Here is an 18,197-nt window from a genome sequence, read left to right on the forward strand (position 1 = left end):
GAAGTTAACTTTCTTGCAATAATACAATCAGGAGCATTGACATAAGTAAGAACTGATGTAAAACAAAACAAAACATTAATATTACCTAGTAATGTACATGTTGGTTTAGAATTACTGTTCGGTGTAATGGGAACTTATAGAGCCATGATGGCACAGTGGTTAGAATGCAGTATTGCAGGCTGACTCACTGCTCACATCCTGATGGGGTTCAAGGTTGATTTAGCCTTCCATCTTTCTGAGATCAGTAAAATGAGGACCCAGACTGTTGGGGATGATATACTGACTCTGTAAGAGAGGACTATAAAGCACCATGGGATGGTATATAAGTCTAAATGCTATTGCTATTAATAATCAGAAAATCTTACAAAAACAACAAGTTTCAACCAAGACATTCAATTGTTTTTATCAACAGGACTTTGCGGAGATTACAATGGAGTAGAAAGTGATGATTTAAAAGCATCAGGTGGAGTGGTTGAAGCAACAGGAGCTTCCTTTGCCAACTCCTGGAAAGCACAAGCTAGCTGTAGTGATATGGAAGATAAGTTGGAACACCCTTGCTCTCTGAGTCTTGAGAATGGTAAGGGATGCGTGGCTTTTGTCAATAAATTCCCAAATCCACTAACATCAAGATAATAAATAGCCTATCTCTAAGTCTGGTCCTAATTGCAAGCTGTAATCTTTCATGTGTTGCATATATCTCTGCCAACCCAAAGGCTTTCAATTGAGTATTAGCAGCAATTTTCAAGCTCTCTTTTTAGAAGATTCATTAAAAAAAACCCAGCTGCTGAAGATAGAGAAAATTTCCATTTTGCCAATTGCTGTTATGAAAATGGATGCCAGGCTTAATGCTTCCTAAAGAATATATTTTTCTTCTGATGATGCTCTCTACTTCCAAACAAGTAAAGATTAGGGAGATTAAACCTACAGAGGCAGTATAGTTCTCTGGTGATCTGGTAGTTCATAATATCCATTGTTTTATACATTCCATTGCATAGGGTTGCACAAATTCATTGCTGTCAGCTTCAATATAAGAGCTATGTATTCAATGCTTAAGGTGCTCATTTTGCTTTCCTTTACTGTGTGGTGATCAAAATATCTGAACAGTAGAATACTGCCAGAAACATCATATGAGAAACAGAAAAAAAACATTAAATAGCTGGTAACCAAGTGTCATTGCTCTCTCTGGTATAGAAAAATATGCTGAATACTGGTGCTCTTTATTGAAAAGTACAAGAGGTCCTTTTGCCAGATGTCATTCAGCAATTGAGCCAACAGATTATTATAAGGTATGAATTTTTTAAGATCTTGCTGATCATCCAATAGTTTAGACTTACTTTAGGTCACTTAAAACCTGAGGCTTTCTGCATAGTTTACTAAGCATTTTTTTTAAGAACTTGGCTTCAGGCATACTCAAATGGCAATGGTTTTTGTTTTAGTGTTTATGCATCTATTTGAGCTCCAGTACAGCACTGCAGCCAATGTCTATTTTTTAACCAAGGCAGTAGCTTTCCTTTAGGTGGTTTGCCCTGGGAGATGCAACACAGTCTGTTTTCAGCTTTTAAAAACACATTTTTTTATATAAAATGGGAGTAGTACACTCCAGTATGTGTGGGGGAAATGGTTGGAACCACTCTGGTTCAGCTTAGATTTTGAAAGAAAAGGAAAAGGAACCTCCCTTATGTTAACTCTCTAGATCCGTGTTTCTCAGTCTCAGCGCCTTTATGGTTGGTGTACTTCAGCCCCTAGGATTCTGGGAGTTGATGTCTACCAATCTTAAAGCAGACAAAGGTAAAGAAACATTGTTCTAGATGTGCCTTTAGTCAGGAATTTTGGGAGCTCATATGGAGGATGACAGACTGAGTGGGAACACAGGCCATTCCTAATACGAGTTTCTTGCTCTGTATTATTCTTCCCATCACAATTTGTACCATTCTTAACGCAGGTCTTTTGTTGTGTCACTGCACTTCCATTGCAATTGTGGAATAGAATGCTGCATTCTGCTAATAGCTATTCTCAAGTGCCTGTTCTTCACCCATTGACTCCTCTCATTAATCTGGGCTGACTGTTTCCTTGATTGCTATTTGTTTCAGCGTTGCAAGTATGATACCTGCAATTGTAACTCCGATGAACAATGTTTGTGTGCTGCCCTATCATCTTATGCCAGAGCCTGTACTTTCAAAGGAGTCCTTTTGTGGGGCTGGAGAAAAGAGATCTGCAGTAAGTATCTCCAATTTCATTCTGACTGGGTATGACAAACATGTTTCCCTTCTTCCTTAATCCATTGATATCACTACCTCTTTTTTTTAAAAAAAAATCAAAATAGGACAGCCCTGGGTTAACAATTAAGCAAAATAAGTATGTGCTTAGGGTCCAAGGGAAACCCACAGAATTTCTTCACTTAGCTATCATGCCTTTAATGCTTCCCTTGCCATACTCAATTTTAATTTTCATCACTAATTGAATCTTAAGGACTTATTGGTTAAGCAATGGAAGGGGCACCACTCTGGGACTGTGTTCAATTGGCTTTAATCCAGTCCTAAAACATGGCATATCTAGATAAATTGCATTTGAGGGAAAAATACTAAGATATACTATTTATAGCAACAGGGAAGTTCATAGGATCATGATTAACACATTCAGAAGAACTTCATAAAGCTTTAGATCACAGAATCTATTTTTAATCATTCCCTACCTTTATATGTCGGTGTAATGCTTTTATTAGTAGTCAGTTTTATCTATCTATCTATCTATCTATCTATCTATCTATCTATCTATCTATCTATCTATCTATCTATCTATTCATCCATCTATTTAATTTCTATAGCTGCCCTACTCTACTGGGTGATTCTGAATAGTTTACAATAACGATACAATAAATCTTAAATGCTGCTTGGTAGATGGGAAGGTAGCATAAAAGAATGCAGAAGCTGTATCCAATGGATCTTGGATGCTTATTTATGAATGTATGATTTTCTCCCTTAAATTCAGACAAAGAAGTAACTTCTTGTCCAGCCAACCAAGTTTTCCACTACAATCTAACCACATGCCAACAGTCCTGCCGTTCTCTTTCTGATGGAGATAAGTACTGCTTGAAAGGTTTCACTGCGGTCGATGGCTGTGGCTGCCCAGACAATACCTATGTGAATGAGAAAGGCATCTGTGTGTCTATGTCTGATTGCTCCTGTTATTATAAAGGCTTATATACACAACCCAGAGATTCTATCATGAAGGACGACAAGCGCTGGTATGTTGTGAAAACTGATTCCTCTGTTCCAGTTTGATGAGAAGATGGGCATTCAGCACAAGAGAACTTTAAGTGCTGAGCTACATTTGCAGATTAAATCTGGATGGAGAATTCATCAGCACATTTCAGGGAACTGAATTAATTATTTGGTACAATTCAGTGGGATGTTCTTTCTCCAAATCATCAAAAGATAGAACTAAGTATATAGTACATGTTGAAAATCACTACCCTTTGCAGTGCTTTAGAAATTCTTCAGTAAGGGTGGTAATGAAACACATATATTGCAAGTCAGTGATGGCATTCAAAAATGTTTATTACCGGTTCTGTGGGCGTGGCTTGGTGCCTGTGGCATGGTTTGGTAGGCATGGCAGGGGAAAGATACTGCAAAATCCCCATTTCGTCCCCATCCCACTAATCTGCTTTCCAGCTCCGTTCTCCTGTGCAGGGCAACAAAAGACGACCCAGCCAATCAGCTGGGACTCAGGAAGCAGAGAATAGATGGGGGTGGGGCCAGTCAGAGGTGGTATTCCAAACTACTCAAAATTTCTGCTACCGGTTCTCTGAACTACTCAAAATTTCTGCTACTGGTTCTCCAGAACTGGTCAGAACCTGCTGAATACCACCCCTGTTGCAAGTGCAACCTTACACACATGACGTGTCTATTTAAAAGTATTTCCTTTCCTTATGATCCCAATTGAGCCCAAACTGTATGTTGCTAAGTGAGAAATTTGTTACATGAGTTTTGCCCCATTTTACAACTTTTCTTGCCCCATTTGTGAAGTGAATCCCTGCAGTTGTTCAATTAGTAACACGGTTGTTAAGTGAATCTGGTTCCCCCATTGACTTTGCTTGTCAGAAGGTCACAAAAGATCACATGGCTCCAGGATACTGCAGCCGTCATAAATATGAATCAGTTGTCAAGCATCCGAGTGTAAATCACATGACCATGGGGATGTTGCAATGGTCACAAGTGTGAAAAGCAGTCATACTGTTTTCAGTGTCATTGTAACTTCGAATGGTCACTAAACAAACTGTGGCAAGTCAAGGATTACCTGTATAGCGTTTCAGTGGAATATATTTCTAGGGAAGAGGGGAAACAATTCAAGTTCAGAATGCTTGAATTCTTGTGATAACTTTAAAGAGTAATACCACAGGTACAGTATTAATTATCCACCATTTATTTATATGGTGGATCCGTGAAAATGAAGGAATGTTGACAGGAATGTTGTGCATTTAAAACATTATGATAAACATATGAAATTATGTGGCAGTCCTTATCAAATCACTGAAATTTCTAGTTTGGTTCCTTGTATTCTTTATTATTGATATACCATTCAGGGATTCAAAAAATCACTGTAATAAAATACACTTCCATTAAAAGTATATAAATTGCAATTTGTTTGTAAAGTTCTTATTGCTACTGTTTTGTAATTTTATTTATCCCGCCCCCATTTTTTTTTTTTTTACTATTTTTAGTGTTTGCAGAAATGGAAGATTTCAGTGTGTAACTGTGGATATACACCCTCACAGTAGGTATATTTTAATAATACACACATTTTTTCAATTTGAGCTATGTGTTGAATGACTCATTGTTTTGAAAATTTCCTTTTGACATGATTTACCATAATGCCACTTCCTTCTGAACTTACTAGCTTTTCATTATATTATTATTATTATTATTATTATTATTATTATTATTATTATTATTATTATTATGCTACACAAAAATGACAGTATACACAGCAAACGAGATAACCATACTGGATTTCATATCACAAATCACTAGTTGAACATTTCCCAAGTGTTTAGGACTGCGTGATATATCGGCGGATTATGCGAGCTGCAGCTGACCAATGGTGATCTTGTCAGTGCCAGTTCTTTTTAAGTGCTTGCCTAGGTCTTTAGGCACATTAATTATTATTATTATTGTTATTGTTGTTATTATTATTGTTGTTATTATTATTGTTATTATTATTATTATTGTTGTTGTTGTTATTATTATTATTATTATTATTATTATTATTATTATTATTAATCACAGTCTGGGATTGGAAAAAAGCTTAACAGTTCAAGTCCTAATTGAGAACCTAAGAACTGTTAGGGTAACATTTGAGTATATAGGCAGTTCTGAGTAAGGTGGTTGTTGTTATTATTATTATTACCTATTCACAACCATGTTTTTTCCTTTTCAGAATGTTCACCCAATAAGACATATTTTGATTGCAACAAATTCGACTCTTGGTCTTCCCAAACGCCAGTACAAGTTAGCTGTCAAACGCTGGGTACTGATCACGTATGTCTTTCTTCCATTCTGGCTTTTTTTTTACACCCGTATGCCAAAAGTGATGTAATTTTGATAGTGATTTCTGCTGCGAAGCTATTATCTTTAGTGAATTCCACTAAGACAATGGTCTTCAAACTTGGTAAGTTTAAGACTTGTGGACTTCAACTCCCAGAATTCCTGAGCTAACATGACTGGAGGTCATAATTGAAGTCCACAAGTCTTAAAGCTGTCAGGTTAGAAGATCCCTGCACTAAAAGAATATGGAGATGAACCAAGCCACTGCTTAAAGTGCCAACGTAAAATCACTGGCCATTTCATATTTAAAAGCAAGAGGCCTACCAACATATATAGAATTCTTCCATTTTTTTAGAGGGGATAAATATGCCCCAGTAGAAATGAGAAAGCAATTTCTTCCCAAGCATATTTCAAGTAGTTGAAAGATTCTGAGACACAACTCCATATCTAATTTTAGCCCATACTGATTCCAAGTTGGCGATGCACTTTAAATAGTGCACTTGGGTGTGATTTGTCTTTCCAATATATATATATGAACAAAAATGAAAATTTTGATTGGCTAGATCATATTAAGGTTGCTATGAAATAATCATGTGGGTATTATCCTTGTTTCCCATAGTTCCAGACTGAGTGTATCTCAGGATGCATTTGCCCTGAGGGCTTGATTGATGATGGCCGAGGGGGATGTGTAGCAGAAGATGACTGCCCTTGTATTCATAACCAGGTGTTTTATTCCAATGGAGAAAAAATAAAAGTTGGCTGCAACACATGGTAGGATATGCTATGTACAAAATAGAAATAGAAGATGAGAGTCGTTTCTTATTTCACATCATTAATAGTTTGATCTGTACCTTTAAAGCATTACATTGAGAGATATAGCTGGTCTTACTCCTTCCCTCCCTCCCCGCACCTCTCTCTCTTTGATATTCTCTAGTACCTGCCAAAAAGGAAGCTGGAAATGCACCAACATAGTGTGTTATGGGACATGTACCATTTATGGCAGTGGCCATTTCATCACCTTTGATGGAAAATTCTATGACTTTGATGGTCACTGTGAGTACGTGGCTTCTCAGGTAATATTCGGTTACTGGTACCAAGTTTTGTAGTAACCCAAATTATACATTTGAAATGACTGTCAATTTCATTTCATGGAATCTTCTTACCCAGCAATAATTGCATTAAGATTTTTTTTGCACATAATTATTTTACCAAACTTCAAAAAGTCTGACTTGTATTGAATTCCATGATACTGAATTAAAACATTAACAACGTAACAACTCTTTGGATGGTTTTTGAAATTTATTTCATTCAATGTTGATAATATCTTTACTGGTAATAGGTATTCTTGCTCAAGGCACTTTCAAACAAAAAAAGACTTCTCACCTTTTAAAACAGGAATTCCTGATGGGTAAGATATGCTGGCCTAGTTTATCTATGTCCTGCCAAATCTTGATCCTAACAGGGTACCTTCTTTAAGTTAGTATCTGTTTGACTTCCCATATGGATGCCATTACATTTAAGTGAAACTAAATTGCAACTAAAACAAGTCTTACCATAATCTATTCTGTTGTTTCAACTGACTCACAAAATATTTTGGACATCTGGAACTGTAGTGTTGGTGTTTTAAAAGCTGGAAGAGTTCCTTTGCAATGACTCTTTGGGGTTTGTATTTTACAAGCTCCATGTTTGTTGATTTTATCTCCTGACCATTTCAAATATTGTACCAATAATAAAGTGTTTCCTGGGTTACAATTCTTCGAATGAACCTTATCTGAATGGTTTATCAATTACTTTGCCTCATTGTGCCTGTGACTATAACCACATTATGACATTAAATGACCAAATAATTTTCAGCCAAATAAAACATGCTATTTTTAAAGACTAGCTTGTTAAATGCTTTTTTTGGGTGGGTAGGGGAAGTTGGTTAGTAAATGGTTTGAGACATGAATGTTCTCATAAACAAAAAGGAATGATTAACTGCACATTGTCCAGAATCGGTCTGTGAGTAAAATGTGAAACCTTATTTTATTTGATTTTGCTTAATCTTAACCCTCTTTTGTGTTTGTCCCACTATGCCCACTAGGATTACTGTGGTAACCAGCAAGGAACATTTAGTGTGATCACAGAGAACGTCCCCTGTGGAACAACAGGAGTTACCTGCTCCAAGGCCATTAAATTGTTTCTGGGGGTATGTATCGAGGACAGAAACGAATATGCCTGAGAAAGGTTGTTTGAAAGCAACCTTTCCTACCCAAAGAAACCAAAAAACGCTTTGAAGTCTTGAACAAATTGGACTCCACTCTACTTTTTCAAGACTGACATTAAGTAACATGGCATACGCAATTTAAATTTGCTAGACTGACAACTCAGTTGAAAGTTGAGGATTGGTCGTGTTATGCTATTAACAACAAAGCGTTAACAACAAATTTAAATTTATTTATTTTATTCTGCCTTTATTATTATTTTTTATAATCAATAAGCTTTTGCCTTCCTATACAGGAAGGGTTATTCTGATGACTGCTTTATAGAGAATGGACTTCTCTTTTTGATTCTACCTCACCCATGGGCTGAAACGGGTTGCATTCCAAAAAGTGTAAACCTAAACAAAAAACATAATAAATGTGTTAATCCACTCTTCTTTGAGTGGACTGAGTAGGAGGGGCTATTTAAAATTCCATCTTCTGTTTTCATCACATAGTCTCCATGGTATTTCTTCCTTTTAGACCACAGAGCTGAAGCTGCAAGAAAAGCACATCGAAAAAATTGAGTGGAGTAAAAACAGCTCTATAACATATTGGATTCGTGGAACAGTTGGGTTGTACACAGTAATTGAAGCCAGCAATGGAGTGATGCTCATCTGGGATAAGAAGACAACTATTTTCATCAAACTCATGCCCTACCATAAAGTCAGTGCTTCTAGAACGCTTTCCACATAACATTTTTATGTTACTAATGTGGATGAGTATATTAAAAATATTTTGTTACAGTATTTATGTCTTAATACATGCTATATATCTCTATGTATATTATGAATTTGCACTATTATTTCTTGATAAATGTAGATTAATGCAATATGCACAACAAGTTATTGAACCCATCGGGGAGGAGTCACTGAATAATGTTTAAATAGGATTTAAATATATAGAATAAATGGGAGGAAGAGACAAATATTTTCCTCTCCAGTTTAGCTAAGCCTTGGGAAAATAGTGCAAACCTTTTACTGGATCCAGCCCAGGGCAAACATGTAAAATGCTTAATGCAGATTTACTTAAAGCTTTTCATTTATTTATTTACAGTAAACTTCTTTTTCCATGCTGGTGATACATACCCGTTTGTAGTTATTTTAGTGTGTGTGGTATGAAGATATTGCTGTTTACTTGGTAATGATTATTTTAAATAACTAAAATGACAGTGGAATACAGTGAATTTTTGAAATTGAATCTGGTTTAATTTCAAAAGTAAACAGACCAATTCTTTTCCTCTTCACACACTTATGTTTGCTTTCTTCTTCTTATATATGGAAAGTTCTGTACACAAAACTGTCATTTGGAATAGTGCATGCAAAGGAAGGAGCAGACTATCCCAGTTTTCTTACATACTAACTTTTTTCCCATCCTCTGGAACCCTAGACGCAATACAGGTAATTCTTAACTTAGGGCCACAATTGAACTCAAAATTTCCATTGCTATACAAGACAGTTGTTAAATGTTTTGCTTCATTTTACAACCTTTCTTGCCACAGTTGTTAAGTGAATGACTGGAATTCACTTAACTAAATTAAATTAGTAACATGGTCTCAAAGTGAATCTGGCTTCCCCATTGACTTTGCTTGTCAGCAGGTTACAAAAGGCGATCATCCCATAACCCTGAAACACTGCAACCATCATAAATACATATCAGTTGCCAAGCATCCAAATTTTGATCCCATGATCTTGGGGATGCTGCCATCGTTGTAAATGTGTAAACCGTTGTAAATGTGAAAAACAATCACAAGTCACTTTTTTCCCATGCTGTTGTAATTTCAAATGGTCACTAAACAAATAGTTGTAAGTTGAGGACTACCCACAACGGATCATGGTAGAAATATGAACCACATCAGTAAAATTATTCAAATTTATTTTAGCTTTGACGACGTGCTTTTCTTACTTGCAGGGGAAAGTCTGTGGCTTGTGTGGTAACTTTGATAACAAAGCCAGCAATGACTTCACAACAAGGAGTATGGCTCAAGACACAGTCAGTGCCTTGACATTTGGAAATTCATGGAAAAAGGATCCCGCTTGCCCTGATGTAGAGGGAGTCATTGAGCCCTGTGAGCTGAAGCCACATCGGAAAGCGTGGGCAGAGAAAGAGTGCAGCCTTATCAAAAGTGAAGTTTTTAAAATATGTCATCACAAGGTTAGTAGTTTTGGTTTGGTTTGATTTGGTTTTGAGTTACATGGTGTTGGCAACTTTAAGATGTGTGGACTTCATCTCCCAGAATCCCTAAAGTGCTGGTCAAGGAATCCTGGGTGTTGAAGTCCATACATTGTAAAATTGCCAAAATTGAAAAACACCATATTAGGGAATGCTTTGACACAGTGTTCTTTAAAATAAAATAAACCACTGTCATAGGGGAGCCTTGGACTGTGTCTATTGGTGTTGCTGTACATCTGAACAATAGCTGCCCTGTATCAACTTTGGAAACATTAATTTATGAATCTTTTCCTTCCTGCTTCCACACTAATTTAACTATTTTTTTTAAAAAAAAGTCATTTAAATGCATATTTAAATATGTATTCTGAACATTTTCACAAGATACAAATTTAGAGATGCAACAACACTCCAGATATATATTTTCTAATGTATTGTCATTTTAAATATAGTTTTGTAATTACATTATGGTAATCATTTTTGAACGATGATATTCAGGGAAGGGAAAATTATGGTGCTTAGTTTTATTCCAATACATTAGAACAGGAATTATGGTAAAATAATTCCATCTTAGGTTCCACATAGACTGCTTTGCTTAAATACATCTGATCCAGAATGCAATGTTCAGCTATGTGAAGAAAGTGAACTTTAAGTAAAAATACAATTTCCTTTCCCTAAGAATTGAGAGAAATTAAACTTTTAAGGGCCTGAAGCACCTTGGTGTTTCCAATGTGAATGGGACGGAACCTCATTCATCCACTGCATGTAGACTTTTTTTATTTTTTTATTTTGATTTGTCAATCGCTTACAAGATAATAGGTATAAGTATATACATAGTTATGAATACATGAAATGGGTACATATAAGAAAAATAAAATAAACAATAGGACAGGGACGGTAGGCACATTGGGGTGCTTATGCACGCCCCCTACAGACCTCTTAGGAAAGGGGTGAGGTCAATAGCAGACAGTCTAAGGTTAAAGTTTTGGGGGTTTGGGGAAAAAACCACAGAGTCAGTCAAAGTATTCCAGACATTGACCACTCTGTTGCTGAAGTCGTATTTCCTGCAATCAAGTTTGGTGCTGTTAACCTTGAGTTTGTATCTATTGTGTGCTCTTGTGCTGTTATGGTTGAAGCTGAAGTATTCATTGACAGGTAAGTCATTGCAATGTATGATTTTATATACCATACTTAGATCAGACTGAAGATGGTGTAATTCAAGGTTTTCTAGGTCCAGAATTTCAAGTCTGGTGTAGGTATTCTACAACGAGTAGAGGAGTGGAGAACTCTTCTTGTGAAATATTTCTGGACTTTCTCAACTGTGCTAATATCAGATACGTAATGTGGATTTCATACTGATGACCTGTATTTGTGTATTGGTCTAGCAAATTGGTATGCTCTAATTAGTAGTGTGATATTACCAGAGAAAAAGCTATGTAGGATTAGGTTAACAACTCTTAATGCCTTTTTGGCTATTTAGTTACAGTGGGCTCTAGCACTTAGATCATTAGAGATGAGTACTCCAAGATCCTTTACAGAGCTTGGATCATCAACAAGGTCTTGATTATTCAGCCTATATTTTATTTTCTGATTTTTTTTGCCAATATGTAAGACAGAGCATTTATTTGTTGAGATTTGAAGTTGCCATTTGTTTGACCATTCTGATACATAGTCAAGATCTTTTTGAAGGGTAGCAGTATTGTCTGTGGTATTGAACAGCTTTACGTCATCAGCGAAGAGAACGCAGTTGCTCTTAATATGATCACAGAGGTCATTTATGTGAAGTATGAAGAGAGTTGGTCCTAGAACACTGCCTTGGGGGACACCACTATTGACACGTACAGAATTTGATGGGACACTCCCAATTTTGACCATTTGTTGTCTGTTTGACAGGAATGCTTCTATCCACTTATGTAGTTGTCCAGAGATACCATAAGATTTTAGTTTTAGGAGTAGTTTGTTGTGTACCACTGAATCAAAGGCTTTTCAGAAGTCTATGTAGATTGCCTCTATTGCTTTGCCCTTATCGAGTTGTGTAGTCCATATGTTTTTGCAGTGTAAGAGTTGCAGATTACAAGATAGTTTTTTTCTGACACCAAGTTGTTTATTGGAGAGTAGGTTGTTTGTCTCTAAGTGGAGGATAATGGATTGGTTAATAACTGATTCCATGACTTTACAGGTGACGCAGCATAAGGAGATAACTGGAAGATCAACTTGCTCAATCCATTTGCTGAGCTCTTCTATGTTCAGAGGAAAATGCAGTCATGCAAATATCCAAATGCTGTGATTCTGTAATTTTTCAATAGGTGAATCCACAGCCATACTACGAAGCCTGTGTACATGATGCCTGTGCCTGTGATACTGGGGGAGACTGTGAATGCTTCTGTACTGCAGTTGCTGCCTATGCACATGAATGCATCAAGGCTGATGCATGCGTCCACTGGAGAACTCCAGATATATGCCGTAAGCATTCTAGAAAAACTACTGAAGTTCCAGGATAAGCATACAATATCCAGTTATCCCAAAGGATGATGATCTAGAAAACTCTAGACTATAATCTTTCACAAGTCTAGATGTGCTTATTTAATTTAGCTAAACCTAATCTTGGTAAGGTTTATTCTCTGAATAAACCTTAGACATTTTTTGCTAAAACCCTTCAGCTTTGTGATAAGGAATCCCTGAGGCCAGATACCACCAGATGATGATCACAATAACAATAAACATTATTATCAAGTTCTCAAAATCATACATTGGAAGTTTTGCCAGAATTTGTTTTCAATGGAGCAAAAATTACCGGGAACACAAAATTGAAAATAAGCAAGTCAAGAACCTGCGGGACTTTTGGATGGCCCACAACACACTTTGTGGAAAAGAAAAAAGTCTGGTTCATTGATATTGCAATACCACGAGATGCACAAATTGAAGAGAAACAGCTAGAAAAAATAACAAAATATTGTGTTCACATTAAAGTTGAGCCACTATGAGGAAGAAATAGGAGCCCTTGGAGCAATACCCTGCCTTGATACGTGGACATTTTGAACTTTTTAGACCTGAATATATCAGAATTGCCTATATACACAGACGTTACCCTAACAGCTCTCAGGTCTTTGGTTAGGACTTGAACTGTTAAATTTTTACCACTCCCAGGCTGTGAATCGAATTGAAGTTAATAATAATATAACAACAAAAGCAAGAAAGCAAACAAGCAAACAAACAAACAAAAACCTCAAAAGGCAACATTTGATAGACCACCAGGTCATTTTCTGCTGTTAGCTTTCTATGTTTCCATGTTACTGACAAGTCAATTTATATTTAAAAAATTACATGGAACAGTCTTTGCATCATTGCCTTTAAAGCCATCATTCTGCTTCCAGTATGTATCCATGCACCTTTTATTAAAGATTCTTCCAAAAACATAGATAATGTTAGCATTAAAGACAGGCAGCGTAGGATACCTCTATATGATACCTCAGCTATATATCTATACGATATCTATCTGTAGTGTTATTCATTAGGTTCTGCGATGTCACACAGAGATACCTTACATAGGAATTGAGGGCAAAAATTTATCTCCTTCTTTTCTAATGAGCAACTTTCTTTTTAAAGCAATCTTTTGTGAATACTACAATCCTAATAAAGATATATGTGAGTGGCACTATGAGCCCTGTGGACGTGATATTTTAACTTGCAAGATCCTCAATCAAGGCAGCACCAACTTTTCAGTGTCATTCTTAGAAGGTAAAAGACCTATTAATTTTTGGTGGATTTGTTCTTCTAGGACTGTTTGTTAGTCCAATATGGAGTTGCGGGGATGCGGTTGGGTCATTCAGCTGGGTGGTCAATAAACAAACATAAAATAAAAGTCATTCAGTGAGCTGATCCACTTTGGTAGGAAAGCTATACTGCTTATTTATTTTTGGGCCAAAAATGGGTTGGTGCCACTGAGGTCCTTCCTGGTATTTGGTTTGGAGTTTAGGAAACATCCTTGTCTCTGATTAATGATTTTTAGCTTTTGCTTCATCAGAATGAAGACTGTTAAATGCCCAGGGACAAGATGTTTCTTTCTAATTGGCCTTTTTATTTCTGTGCTTAGTTTACTAGACTGCTTTTTTGAAAAAAAAAAACTGTTCCAAAGATTTAGATCTAAATTTTATCTAAAACACGACATGAGTGTTTCTTTAGCTACCAAAGTCTTGACTCTCAGTCTTTAATGAAAAGGGGATTCTCTTTTTTTTGCCCCCTTTCTAGTATATTCTTAGTGTTATTATTCCAGGGGAAATATCAGGATAAACATACATAGAAGAAGTGCAGAATTGTGTCTGTCCCTTAGAAATGACATCCAGTCACCTGGCTCTCTAGACTGAATAATTTCCATTTCCTTCTGATATATAAATCAAAGGGTTGTTTTTTTAAAAAAATCAAGTCTTTGGAGCATGTCTCTTTCATGCAGTGCTTCTATGACACGGACAGATAATAGCTGCCATTTTACAAAATGCATCTTTTTGGACACTAGGATGCTACCCACGATGTCCTCCAGAATATCCAATCTACAATGAGGAGACCGAATCATGTGGAACAAAGGAAACATGTGGTTGCTACCATAATGATATTTACATTCCAGAGGGACAACTCATCCCCAACTATGAATACCGAGAACTCTGCCACTCTTGGTATGTGAAAATATAAAGTGAATGGAGGAAGAACAGAAAAAAAGCATTTAAACAAATGTCGTTATTGAAACTATTCAGTTTCAAACTGTTGGATTTATCTGTGAGTGTGTGACGAGAACAGCATTCTAAATTAGGAAGCACTTTAGGATAGAATACATTGAAAAGGTTAGAAGAGATGGGAATGCAAAATTGTGTACTCTCTCTTCCAGCTGCTACTTCCTCCAGAAGTCAGTAAACTCATTTGATAGAAGAAAATGAGCTTGTCAGATAATCACCACCTTGTGTGTTTTTATAAGCTCCATAATGCTTCATATGCACTATTTATTTCTTATGATGACTTAAGAATACCATACTATGGATAAAGCAATAGTGGGAAAAGGTCTTTTGGCTAGCAAAGTGAACTGGTGTCCAGTGAGTTGGAACCCAGCTGCATGGAGAAGAACAAGAATTGTGGCAAGTCATGCCCATGCTTCCTTACCCACCCCTCCCCCCTCAACTGGCAAAACCACTGTGTATGCTGTTCTGAATGGTCCTTATCTTTCGGAAGAGATTATTAGGTACTTTGAGAGTAGCAGCAAGAAGGGACAATGATAGACCAGAGGTTTCCCCTATTGGGGTCATTCAATTCATGAAGCTGTCTTCCACAAAACCTCTATATCTGGAGAGATGTTCATCTGAGGAATCCAAGGAGATGGAGATGTCCTAGTTGAGAGTTTGGGTTTTGACTAATCTCCAGAAGTCATTCAGCTTGCTTTTTATGTATAAAAAGTTAAAGAATAGTTTCGTGCAATTTCTTCCTCTCTTTATGGGAGTTCAACGTTATAGTCCCCATTAAAATCCTCACTCAATGTCATATTGTGATAAAAATGCTATATAAAGCAATGTACATGCAAGGCTATCTTTTCTACAAAAAGAAAATGTCAGGAAGCAGTCTCTCTCCTTCTTCCTTCCTTTTAAAGAGAAAATACTGGCAAAACGAAGGAGCTTAGTTATAAAAAAAAAAAAACCAGTTTTTGCCAAAGTTTTTTGCCACATGGTAAAAAAATTAGGTGGTGGTAACAAAAAGCAGGCCCGAAGGGGCAGTGTTTCCCAATTTTGACTTTGACTACCATAATTGACTTTGACTAGCCAGCATAGCCATTACTGAGATTGCTTGGGAGTTGAATTTCACACACCTAAAATTAGCCAAGGTTGAGAAATGCTGGTCTGAAAAGGAAGGATCACAAATGACCAAAGTTGGCATTAATTTGGCATTAATTTCTGATTAAGCTAGGTCTGGTATTTCCATTTGCGGATGGATTCCCAGAGTATTGGCCTCATAGAAGCTATAGATATGTGTAGCTCACCTACCGAAGATCTGACTCTATTCTAATATCTATTCCTGCCAGCGTTAACTTCCTGTCCTGTGAAATTATGTGAACGAATTACATTTATTATTAGAATTTCATCATGAATCCAAGGTACCACAAGAGCAATTGCAGAGTGAATATAGTCAGGCTACAAAAGCTTAACAAAACTTCAATATTAAAGTTTAATATTGCTAAATAAATAAACATTAAAATATTTTGTTTCTGTTTTTTTTTTTCAAAACTTTCAGTTACTGCAACTCATCAGGAATTGTGATCTGTAAACATGACAAAGGTATGTTTCTCCTGTACAAAACCCAAGCAGCTTCCATATGTCACTCTTGAAAGAGCAAGCCATGATTTGAGGTGTTTGTTTTAAAAATTTTAAAATTTCAAATATTAAGAATATCAGCTTTATTTTGAAACTTTTTTCTATACATGGTATATTTAAGGAAAGACAAATTAAGTCCCAGTAAATATACATTTATGCGCAAATATTTATTTACTTATTTATTTATTTATAATTACCAGCCATCCTACAGTTCTAATACTTCATAGTACAATGTTTAGTATAGTTCTCTAACAATGTACACAGCCATAATGGTTCTTGAGTTAGAGGGAAACTTTTAATATAGATCTGAGATGGTTGAAAGTTGGATATACAAACTGAATCCAATAAGACACATAATATAGTTTATTGCAAAATCCACTATGGAATAACGCTGGCAGCTATAAATTATATTTTTCAACCTGTAAATTGATTGTTTAGAATCTTGTGAAGAGGTATACAACTTCTTAAGGCTTGTTTAGCAAAGGGAAGAGCAGATTTGGGAGTATTTTGCCAAGGTTTTCCAGATAATGTCTCTCATGTTTTTTGTCATATGGATTCTACCTTTCCAGTTTCAAAAGAGATGATAATAGTCATCTCTCATCCATTATTATGAGATCCTGTTTAGTTTGTTATACCAGATAACAAGGATGGAACTTTTGAAAGAGCAAAGCCAACTATCGGTGTGTTGGAATCTTACCAAACTATTTTAGCCAAAAGAGTGTAACAACAGCCAGAGGATATTTTAACTTCCTGAAGCAAGCAGTAGTTCATCCATTGATGAAAAGGCTTTTCAAAATGTGACAGATTGAAAATACTTACAACAATACACCAGTACACCAGTCGCTCAAGGAGAGGGATGGCTCGTGTTTACTTGATAGTTGAATAGAGCCTTGGGAAAGCTTTGAAATTAAATTCCTGAATCGAGCATTGTGGATGTTAGACTCTATGACAGAGGTCTCCAAACTTGACAACTTTAAGACTTGTGAAGTTCAACTCCCAGAATTCCTCAACCAGCCATGCTGGCTGAGGAATTCTGGGAGTTGAAGTCCATAAGTCTCAAAGTTGCCAAGTTTGGAGGTCCCTGCTCTATGACCTCTTTCAACTTTAGGATTCTGAATTCTATGAATGACCATCAAGCTGTCTCAAATTCCCACTTTGGGCAAGGTGACAGAATGATTCATAGCACAAGAATTAAAGTTTCTGGAGGAAACTGATTATCTAGGGCAATTTCAGATGAGATTCAGAGCTTGATTTTCCCCTCTAACAGCTTTGGCCACTTTAACATTTTTATTCAAGAACCTAGGTAAGGCAGAATGTGTACGCCTTGATTCTCACAATTCTCTCAGGAGCTTTCACTGTTATTCATGGTGGGTTGCCTATCAGGGATACTGGCTTGTGGCTATTCAGATCCAACCTCACATATAAGACTCAGAATGCAGATGTGAAAGAGTCTGTTCAATATAATTGGTGCTCTACGTGGTTTGCTAAAGATCTAAGAGATTTCTACACTTAACATTTATTTGAAATTGCTGGGAGAAGTAATCTAAGGCAGTGATCGCCAACTTGTGGGCCATGAGAAAAATTTGGTGGTCCGCAGAGAAATGTCCCCCCAAGCACTCCCCCCCAAGCAATTAATCCAGGCTGCACGGGAACTCAAGGCTGCGCCGCCCATATGGCCTGCCCAGCCGTTGGCCCTCACCTTTCAGCTGAGCACAAACCTTACCTTGAGTAGAGCCACGCGATCTGGAACTGGAAGTTAAGACCAACAGTGGAACTTTGGGGTGGCTTGCTGACGTTGGTGGGAAAGTCAGCCCCATATTCCAAAGCTGTAGTAGTCACAAGACTGGCCCTTTGTTCATCTCGGAGCAGCTGCTCCTCCAATCCATGGCAGGCTGATG

General features: G+C 36.7%; 1 protein-coding gene across 1 annotated transcript in view; it reads left to right on the forward strand.

Annotated features, from left to right (window-relative positions):
* MUC2 (mucin 2, oligomeric mucus/gel-forming) overlaps positions 1-18,197 on the forward strand; it is a 66,143-nt gene that overhangs the window by 18,073 nt on the left and 29,873 nt on the right. Inside the window, exons 13-27 of the mRNA XM_087929037.1 lie at positions 413-577; positions 1,192-1,286; positions 2,091-2,217; positions 2,989-3,244; positions 4,721-4,773; positions 5,437-5,537; positions 6,163-6,314; positions 6,478-6,616; positions 7,627-7,731; positions 8,267-8,449; positions 9,695-9,937; positions 12,259-12,415; positions 13,559-13,690; positions 14,466-14,622; positions 16,220-16,263. Coding sequence (XP_087785163.1) covers positions 413-577; positions 1,192-1,286; positions 2,091-2,217; positions 2,989-3,244; positions 4,721-4,773; positions 5,437-5,537; positions 6,163-6,314; positions 6,478-6,616; positions 7,627-7,731; positions 8,267-8,449; positions 9,695-9,937; positions 12,259-12,415; positions 13,559-13,690; positions 14,466-14,622; positions 16,220-16,263 — 2,109 coding nt within the window. The remainder of the gene's footprint in view (positions 1-412; positions 578-1,191; positions 1,287-2,090; positions 2,218-2,988; positions 3,245-4,720; positions 4,774-5,436; positions 5,538-6,162; positions 6,315-6,477; positions 6,617-7,626; positions 7,732-8,266; positions 8,450-9,694; positions 9,938-12,258; positions 12,416-13,558; positions 13,691-14,465; positions 14,623-16,219; positions 16,264-18,197) is intronic.

Source organism: Pseudonaja textilis, chromosome 1 (genome assembly GCF_049901715.1).
Source record: "Pseudonaja textilis isolate UNSWEBS1 chromosome 1, rPseTex1.2, whole genome shotgun sequence".
Lineage (NCBI taxonomy): Eukaryota > Metazoa > Chordata > Lepidosauria > Squamata > Elapidae > Pseudonaja > Pseudonaja textilis.